At 36.5% G+C, this 10,499-nt stretch overlaps 1 protein-coding gene and 1 long non-coding RNA gene across 2 annotated transcripts; one reads left to right on the top strand and one right to left on the bottom strand.

The window, feature by feature from the left end:
• Window positions 1-2,412: 2,412 nt before the first annotated feature.
• On the top strand, window positions 2,413-3,613 carry LOC112324358 (uncharacterized). The gene is made up of 2 exons (XR_002978202.2): window positions 2,413-3,322; window positions 3,442-3,613. It is a non-coding gene; the product is annotated as an uncharacterized LOC112324358 (long non-coding RNA).
• LOC18105687 (uncharacterized) lies at window positions 3,590-8,842 on the bottom strand. Its single transcript, XM_024586727.2, has 7 exons — window positions 8,621-8,842; window positions 8,346-8,541; window positions 7,143-7,266; window positions 6,692-7,032; window positions 4,898-6,197; window positions 4,405-4,598; window positions 3,590-3,955 (listed from the first exon to the last, which is right to left on the bottom strand). Exons 1-7 carry the CDS (start codon window positions 8,704-8,706, stop codon window positions 3,875-3,877), a joined length of 2,322 nt encoding a protein of 773 aa, XP_024442495.1. The 5' UTR covers window positions 8,707-8,842; the 3' UTR covers window positions 3,590-3,874.
• Between the last annotated feature and the right edge of the window lie 1,657 nt (window positions 8,843-10,499).

Here is a 10,499-nt window from a genome sequence, read left to right as displayed (position 1 = left end):
CTGAATAATAGAGAACCCAGTTCTGCCTTTAAGATAGTCAAAATCGCTCATCAATAAATAGTTGGACTGTTGCTGTCCAACTGTTATTGTCTCATTTTTGAACTGTTACTGTCTGACCCCTCCTCATATTTTTAACCATAACTGGAGTTATAGAACTCCAATTCAAACGATATTAGCTCGTTGGAAAGCTAAGACATGAGCCTACAAGTTCTCTGATGGAAAGAAAAATCAGTTCTGCCTCTAAGACAGTCAAAATCGCTCATCAAGAAATATTTGGACTGTTACTGTCCAACTGTTACTGTCTCGTTTTTGAACTGTTACTGTCTGACCTCTCCTCATATTTTTAACCATATCTGGAGTTATACAACTCCGATTCAAGCGAAATTAGTCTCGTTGGAAAGCTAAGATATGATGCTACAAGTTCTCTGAATGAAGAAGAACCCAGTTCTACCTCTAATACAGTCAAAATCGCTCATCAAAAACATTTGGATTGTTACTGTCCAACTATTACTGTCTCGTTTTTGAACTGTTACTATCTGATCTCTCCTCAGATTTTTAACTATATCTGGAGTTACAAAACTCCGATTCAAGCAAGATTAGTCTCGTTGGAAAGCTAAAACATGAGGCTACAAGTTCTCTGAAGGAAGGAGAACCCAGTTCTGCTAAGATAGTCAAAATCGCTCATCAAGAAACATTTGGACTGTTATTGTCCAACTGTTACTGTCTCGTTTTTTAACTATTACTGTCTGACCTCTCCTCATATTTTTAACCATATCTGGAGTTACAGAACTCCGATTCAAGCAAGATTAGTCTCGTTGGAAAGCTAAAACATGATGCTACAAGTTCTCTGAAGGAAAGAGAACCTAGTTCTGCCTCTAAGAAAGTCAAAATCACTCATCAAGAAACATTTGGACTGTTATTGTCCAACTGTTATTGTCTCCTTTTTTAACTGGAACTGTCTGACCTCTACTCATATTTTTAACCATATCTGGAGTTATAGAACTCCGATTCAGGCGAGATTAGTCGCGTTGGAAAGCTAAGACATGATGCTACAAGTTCTCTAATGAAGAAGAACCCAGTTCTGCCTCTAAGACAGTCAAAATCGTTCATCAATAAACATTTGGACTGTTACTGTCCAATTGTTACTGTCTCGTTTTTTAACTGTAACTGTCTGACCTCTACTCATATTTTTAACCATATCTGGAGTTACAGAACTCCGATTCAAGCAAGATTAGTCTCGTTGGAAAGCTAAAACATGATAATACAAGTTCTCTGAAGGAAGGAGAACCCAGTTCTACCTCTAAGAGAGTCAAAATCGCTCATCAAGAAACATTTGGACTGTTACTGTCCAACTGTTACTGTCTCGTTTTTGAACTGTTACTGTCTGACCACTCCTCATATTTTTAACCATATCTGGAGTTATAGAACTCCGATTCAAGCGAGATTAGTCGCATTGGAAAGCTAAGACATGATGCTACAAGTTCTCTGATGAAGAAGAACCCAGTTCTGCCTCTAAGACAGTCAAAATCGCTCATCAATAAACATTTGGACTGTTACTGTCCAACTGTTACTGTCTCGTTTTTGAACTGTAACTGTCTGACCTCTCCTCAGATTTTTAACTATATCTGGAGTTACAGAACTCCGATTCAAGCAAGATTAGTCTCGTTGGAAAGCTAAAACATGATGCTACAAGTTCTCTGAAGGAAGGAGAACCCAGTTCTGCCTCTAAGATAGTCAAAATCGTTCATCAAGAAACATTTGAACTGTTACTATCCAACTGTTACTGTCTCCTTTTTTAACTGGAATTGTCTGACCTCTACACATATTTTTAACCATATCTGGAGTTAGAGAACTCCGATTCAAGCGAGATTAGTCGCGTTGGAAAGCTAAGACATGATGCTACAAGTTCTCTAAAGGAAGGAGAACCCAGTTCTGCCTCTAAGGGAGTGAAAATCGCTCATCAAGAAATATTTGGACTGTTACTGTTCAACTGTTACTGCTTTTAAAAAAAAACACTAAGTTGGTTTATAACTTATCCGGCCTAAACAATCAGAAACATAGCATCTTTAATGAATCTCTTTTAATTATTATATAATAAAAGATGATTGTCTTGATCATATATATTGGACATGGGATGGGACTCGAAAGTTGAAACATGGACACCCCGTTAAAATGGGCACTATCTCCATTTCCTTATTTTTTGAAAAAAAAAAAATGGTCTCTACTCCATAAACAAAGTCCCGTACAAGGCTTTGTTCAGATAAATTGTGTGCATTACGTGCCATAAAAGCCATCAATTTTTATTCCTGTAATCTTGTGGATGGATTGGGCTTATACCTTTCTTATCCTCAAAAAATTTAGTTGAAGAAACAAACTTCCTTTACACTAGAAAAGACCCAATCCCAGAAAGAGTAGTGAAGAAAACAAAGCCAGAGAAAAAAGGTCTCTTCAAAGCGAAATGTTGCCGAACCCAAAAGTATTCCAATCCTCCATTACCACCAACACACCCTTCACAAATCCAGTTCCCCTTCATCTACCATAATCAAGCAATGTTGCAAATTATCGCGAGGAGAGCTTGCCATTTTTGGCAACTCTTCGTTGCTTCTTCTGCTAAGTTCTCAAACCCTAGAACCATTCAGTATGTCCAGAGCTAGCTGAAGAAAACTTGCCAGATTCCAAAGAAAATGATCCATGAGAAAAAAACAGTACAAGCACAAGACATAAGTGCAGCAATAAAACTACAACAAAGCGTGCATTTTTCTTGATAATATCAATTAATGGAGAACCTGTTGGCCGCATTATCATTGGGCTACACGGAGAGGATGTCCCAGCTCGACCTGCTGGGTTTAGCAATCTTGTAAGTGGAGCTGCTGGTATTAGTTACAGAAGAAAAGAATTCATCAAAATCATGCCAAACTATGAGCAGCATGGTGGGGTAAGGTCATACGGAGTGAGATGCTGAGCTTGCACGGAGAACAGGAAGCAACTTGGCAGCTGAAAGTCTCGTGTATGAATGGCAGAGGGAATATGAGACCCGTCCACGTATCAAGATTTTGGCTGGAGCTGTAAGCATTATTGTGAGAGATCCTTCCAAACCGCCTCCAAAGTTGAAGTTAGTCGCAAGGCAAGGAAACCTTGAGATTGATCAAGAAGAAGTTGTGATTGATCCGAGCAGTACAGAGTTTGTGATAGCCACCACGGATTCACCAGAGTTGGATGCATCATCTCTGATAGTTGGAAGTGTATTGGAAGGGATGGAGGTTGTAGACAAGATTGGACATGTGAAGACCTCGCAGGAGAATATCAGATCTCCTTATTTCAGGTGAGTTCGACAAACTCTGCAAGAGAAAGCAAAGATTGTGTACTTCAATCTGAACTGGTGATAACTTGGCATTATGTTGATCATAGATAGACACTATCTTTGTTTTGTTTGGTGAGCAGAGCTGCCAGGCTGATTCGAGGCAAAGGAGCTGTCGTTGCAGAAAGAGGCTTTGACCGACAGTATTCTAAGGTGGTAGTCGCAAATTGTGGCTTGGAGCAAACACCAAATGTTCGTTGCAACCCTTTTCTATTGATTTATTTTAAAAAATGAAGGGACAACCATTTTATTTTATTTTTTTAGAATAAATTCCATTGCTATTCCTCACTACAATCTCATAATAGCGTTTTAACAAAGGAAGTCACAGCTCAACTCAATTAAAAGTGTGTTCCTATTTCGCCAAAATCTATCACTCAGAACTCTTTCCAAGTTTTGTATACACCATTAGGAAACATCACACGACATCCTACCATTTACAGAGGAACAGACGCCAATCCCAGGTATCTTTGAAAACACATCCATGCCCTACAAAACTTATTAGCTGCACCGGCTGTTTCAGCTTGATCCACTAGTAGGCTTCATTCTTTTCACAGGAGACGTGAAAAGCTTTCTAACTAAAGCAATGGGATCATCCACCTATAAAACAACAAATTGTCAGCAATAATCCATTACGGATATAATTACAGAATATGTCAGTTCAACCAAAATAAACCCCAACTATTAGCAGCATTGATACTGGCAACATCTACATGATGGAAGATCAGGACACAATCAATCTTCTCTTCCCTCCATATCTTGTCTGTGTTACCAACATCAACAGTCTTGAGCTATTAACCATCTCACTCACCACTCTAGTTAATTTCTGATGTGTCAAACCCAAAATAGGATTTATGATGACGTGCATTACAATTAAAAAGATATCATTCATCTGGGGAGGAATTTGACACAAAAGATTGAAAAAGACTCAGAGTGCCTCAGCTGGCAACCAGCCATATCAAATCCACCATGCTTCTATCCATCACTTTCCACGACACATAGTTAGCACAAAAGCGATTCACCAAAAGGGGTGTAAAATTTTTCATTACCTTATTCAGGGAGGAAGATGGAGAATTTGTAGAAGGAAGAGAAAACTCTTTCTGACGCCCTAAAGCAGATAGTGTTTGTTGCCAACCAGGTGCCCCACTGCTTGTTGATATAATCCAGGGGCAAAAATGTCTGTGCTGTCTGATTGGATCAAATCCCAAAGCTTTGTCTAATGCCAGTTTCTTAGGATCCTTTCCTGGAACATGATGGCATCAAGGTTAATAAACTTCCTTCATGATTAAATGACAATGTCTCATGCAAATCAGAAAAGAACAGCACTTGAATGATGACTGCAACTTCTGGAGATGCAAAGTGGGAAAAACACATTCTTCAAAAGAAAAACTACTAATCAAAAACTTCAATAAAACTTCTAGAAAGAACTTAATATGCCAATATTTCATTTGGAAAATGCTTCTATAGATCCAGTGTGATCAATGTTCAGTCAACTCATAATCCGAATCAAAGGGTGAAAAGCCTAGCCAAATAGTTACACACCTGTACTGTTGGCCACAACTTCACTGTTCACAGGAAACTGCACTCCTGTGGTGCCTTCTTGGCTTTTTTCTTGAGTAGCTAAAGTGTTTTCAATATCAGAACAAGTTTCACCTCCTCTCATACCAATCTGACAGGCAACATTGCTGCCTGAAATATCCGCTCCTGGAATTTGTTCATCATGATTGATAGATGAAGTCACCATCTCTAAGGAGTTACTTTCACTACGTTTTCCACTTCCAATTGGGGAAATGGCAGCAGAGCCAGAAATAGAAGATGCACTAACTTGAGAAACTCCAGAAACCCCCACTACTGAATCATGTGATTCAATATTGTTTGAATTTTCAGGCAGCTGATCAGTTGCATCATAACCATGCACTGTATTTGGTGGATTCTGAGTCAGACATTCCACAGCAGAATCATACCCAGCAGTTTCAGGAAAAGCTGGTTCTCTAGTGATATCTATCCCTTCCAAAGACATCTTGGAGTTATTCTCTTTTCTAAGTGCATCACCTTCACTACTTCCAGAGTTCAAACAAGAAGATTGGTCACCACTGGCATAACTACACTGCCCCTGGTCATGTGTTTTGCTCTTTAACAGACCCACAGCTTCGAGCAGAGAAACTTGTTCACCAAAATTGTGCTTTGCAGATTCCCGTTCCTCTGAAGATAGATTCTTGTTTTCAGATCCAGATTGAGAAAATTCTTGGTTATCACATGTACGATCCCTAAAATCAGAATCGTAAGAAAACCTGGCCCTTAAATTCCGGCCAATAACAGGCAATGAAATTGTTGCTTTGAAGTTCTGTTTTGTTGGGGGCGGACCCCCAGCAATTGTGAAACTTAAATATGATGGTCTATGCATAGAAGACAATGCACCATTTGATGCAGAGTTTCCAATGACTCCCCTGTTGTCAACATGATTTTCATTAGCTGAATCTTGTCCAGAATTCTTGTTATTATTGACTTCTGCATAACCGACCAATTTAAACAACTCTAAAGGACGTGGAACCATAGAAAAAGTCCATAGTCCCACACTCGCCCCACAGAACCTGCAATCTAAAACAACAGCATTAGAATCAGCATGTGGCCCACTACAAGAACCAGATTCTTCATTTGTGTCAACGCTTTGCTCAGTAGCAACAGAGCGGACTCGAATACTTGGATGCTGCCCATTGATGACCATATGGAATGAATCTGTGAAGCCAGTATCCTTAACAGGCTGTGTTGGTTTGTCATTGCAGTCAACAACGTAAGGCAGCGCACGCGGTTCCCAGCCACATAAACTTATGAGCTTTTGTGCCTGCAAATACTTAAGATTGTCATTACTCTCATCAACATTCCAGAACAAGGAAAATCACCACCAAAATATTGATCATGAATACATGGCACCGTAAATTGTCACTTTACTGGTCAATGTTTCACACACATTACATATTCTAGTGAAAATAGAACCTATAGACAATGTAGTAATAAAACACTGAAAACTTAAAGGTGGGCTGACATGAAAACGTGATGCAGAAAAGTTATACAAGAAAAATAACATTAACAAGGGAGCGTATGTGCCTGGAAATGCTTATTGTTATTACACTTCACCAGGAAATCTATCGCAAGGAAAACAACCATTGCCATAGTGTTAATGTATAGCAACTATCACATGCACCTAGTCATTGTTTGGCACAAATATTATATTCTAATGAAAATAGCACATTCAACACTGCAATTAAAATACTGAAAACTAAAAAAAGTGGTCTGACATGAAAAGGTGTTAGATACAAATGTCAAAAAGGACCGAACCTCATAGTACAAGTTGGCAAAACCAGCATCACAATCATTGCCAAGGAATTGTATTTGTGATAGGTTGGCAGACATTTTGCCAAATTCCAGGGTTGGAGATTGTCCAAGAAATTCTTCCAGCTGAGGGCATCTTATGTATTCAATGGCTGAAGATGAAATCAGTGGAAGAGCTAAAAGTCGTAAGAGCGCACAAGAACGTTCTCTGAACTTATCAACTAAAACTTGAGGTGGAGTGGGAGGAAATTCTGCCAATCTTTCATCACAGGCATTGTCAATCCATGGACACAATAGTTTGTGTCCATTATCCAGCTTCAAACTAAATACCAATGCTGCCTTCTCAACTGAAAACTTGGAAAATAGTTAAATTAAGATGCAAACATAATAAGTTGTTGGGCGTGAGCATAGTGTACATGCCAAAGCATAAGGAAGAAAAAAAAGAAGCATGACATGCCTTGTTGCTGTGACCAAGATGATGGAGTAGAAAATAGGAGACGAGCTCCACATGCTTCACATGCTATGATATCCATATCCAAATTGATCCATCCCCTTCTCGCACAATCCACAGCACTTACCACCTAAGAATGATAGGAAAAGTTAGAATTCAATACTTTGAAAAGGTTTACTGGCTCAAGAAAAACACAAAAACAAAAGAAAGAATGGGGAAAAAGGAAAATAGTTCATTGATATAAAACAGCCATGGAAAATTTATGGTCCTCAATGAGGGGTGCAGGATATTTTCATCAACTTATGTGTAGTTCACTGATAAATAATTAAATAATTCATGCAAATAAGGAAACTTTATATATATATACATATACTGAGGCAGTACACCGTCCACTAACAAAAACAAGGGAAACCACTGCTCAGCAAATCAGCAATATACAAATAAGATTAATCTATAGGACAAAAAAAGTCCCTCATTATTAGCAAAAATCTGTTCAGCATCCACAGGTGTACAATTTTAACTCAAAGGTCCTTCAGAGAACTTAACTGTACATCCTTCCCCCCCCCCCAAATGCCTTTTAATTTCTCTCTTTCAGAAAACTCAAAGTATTGCTAAAGCTATATAACTCCATATAATTCTTGCCATTTCAAATTTTAAACTCAAGAAGTAGAATATACCGAACTAACCCCATCTGACCCCAAATAAAGTAAAGGGATAGTAAAAATATTTCCAAAAGGAAAAAATAAAAGCCACAATATGGGTTTCCGTTATTAGGAAACAGACAGTTTTAACACAGAAGAGGTACAAATTCTTAAGAGATTTCGAAAAAATAACCAATGTGATCTTACAGAATGCTAGCAACTTGATTTTGAATAATAAGAACAGAGCAAATGCTTTGAAGGAAAAGTATTGTTATGAAGATTTATCAGCAACTGAATTCTCATAGGTTGTTAGCTAGAATATTTTCATCTAACATTTTAATTAATGTGCCGCATATAGAACTGAGAAAAGTACATAAAATACAGCGAAAGGAAGCATATGGCTAGGTACAAGCCCGTCATTTAAAAAAAAAGAAAAAAAAATTGCCTTTGGAGATTGGATTCCACACAGTACATTTAATTAGATTGATTGCAATGAAAACATTAATTCCTCAAAAAACCCATGTGCCAAAAAGGTAATGGTGAAATGGATGATGAGAATAAAATGAACCTTGGGCTTAGCGAACCAGGTCATAGACTTAAAAGTAGCAAGCCTCCTCATAAGATCTCCCCTGTCCCAGGGCCTACACAAAGGAGCGTCAGCTGAAGAAACATGTTCCACTAGTGCTAATGCAGACTCACGATTGTCTCGTTTTTTGCCTCTTGATGGTGATGATATTTGTATAGCTCCACATGATATTGGTGAACTGTCAATCAAAATTCAAATAATCAATAAACAAACAAACTGATATAAAATGGGAAATTGCAAAGAAAGCAAAAGAAAACCTGGGATTGGAGATGGATTTCGAAGAAGGAGCGTTAAGGAGCTTGTCCATGATAGAGTGGAATCTCTTCTCTGGATCCTCTTCCATAGGATTACTATTCTTAAAGCTCGCTCTCCCTCTCTATCGGCTATTGCGACTCCTCTGCTCTTTAGTCTTGACAGATAATACGGTGTCCGGAGAGGGTTTTTGTTTTGTAGACGTTTTGTTTTAGGTTTGGATGGAGCAAAGCAACAATGCTTATAATTAACTGACAACATGTTTGTAACCTTATATTTTAATGAATTTTTATGTTAGGAACTTTTAAAAATTAAATTTTAAATATAATTTAATCTTTAAAAATATTATAAGAGTAAAAAAGATTAATTTATATTTTTAGAATTTTAAATAAAAAATTTCATATTAAAATTAATTTTCTTAAAATACTTATCTAATGGCTCTTTTTTTTACCTTTGAAAAATAAAATGAATATAATGAGAATAATATAAAAAACAAAATGATTTTAATTTTATCTCTTTCAAATATTGAAATTCAATTTATTTATTAATTATATTCAAATCAAACATTATAATTAAATTTAATTACAGTATATAATTGGTTGCTAACAACCTATTAAACATATGTTTAGTGATTGGGAAAAAACCATTAGTTTTAGTTTCCTTGTAATAAATAAAATCACAATTTATTTTGTAAAATTGATCACCAACTCAAAGTTATGATACTTTTTCACGCCATGAAAAATTATCAATCTCGAATCCAAGATAATATATTATGCAATGATAAAATTAAAAAAACAAATCAGTCATAAAAACAATTTTAAAATGAAGTTAAAAAAAAATTATCAAAAAAACTCAAAACACAAAAAAGAAATCAAAATACTATTACAACAAAAAATGTTTTGTGAGGTGGTGATAGTAAAAACAATCTTCAATAACAAAATTTGTAAAGGATAAAATTAAAAAAAAAACAAATAATGATGAAAGCAATTTTAAGAACAAAATTGAAAGAAAAAAATTTGTAACTCGAAAAAAAAACCCAAAGAACAAGAAAGAAACCAAAACACTATTACAATTAATGATGTTTTGTGAGGTAGTCTACAATAAAAACACCACCTCTTTTATTTTATTTGTAAAAATAAAATTTAAAATAAAACTTAATAAATAATTTAATAATTAAAGTCTTAACTAATTTAATAATAATAATAACAATAATAATAATAACAATAACAATTTTAATTTGATTTAATTTTAATTTAACAATAATTTAATGTTTGAAGTATTTGTTGGATGTAACTTAATGTGTTATATAGACACAACTAGCTAATGGATCCGCACTTTGATGTGAATCAAATCAAAAAATATTTTAAGCATAAAAAAACAATGTGACAACATTATCAAGGTATTTTCTAGAATCAAGAAAATGCAAGCTCGTGTGTTTGACCTTTTTCTACCTGTTTTAATTTAAAAAAAAAAACATGGAGGAACGCTATTTTTCAATAATTAGAGTGTGACCATAAATGTAATATCTCATATCGGCAGGTGAGGAGTTGGTAGTTGGCCTTATTAGTAGTGTTGGTTGGTGACTTGTCAGACGCGTTTTGGGGCCATGTGTGACTGCCAAGAACAAATCTGTGAGGGCGGTAAGGCCCAAACCGGATAATATGTGGTAGGTTAGGCTGGGCTGTGACATTTGGTATCAAAGTCAGCCTCACTGGCTGTCCGGTTGTGCCGACGAGGTTGTTATGCTCTTTAAGAGGGGTGGATTGTAATATCCCACATCAGCGGGTGAGGAGTTGGTAGCTGGCCTTATTAGTAGTGCTGGTTGCTAACTTGTCAGACACGTTTTGGGGCCATGAGTGGCTGCCAAGAACAAATCCGTGAGGA

The sequence above is a fragment of the Populus trichocarpa genome, chromosome 15 (genome assembly GCF_000002775.5).
Source record: "Populus trichocarpa isolate Nisqually-1 chromosome 15, P.trichocarpa_v4.1, whole genome shotgun sequence".
In the NCBI taxonomy this organism is placed as follows: domain Eukaryota; kingdom Viridiplantae; phylum Streptophyta; class Magnoliopsida; order Malpighiales; family Salicaceae; genus Populus; species Populus trichocarpa.
This window is presented reverse-complemented; position numbering and strand designations above follow the sequence as displayed.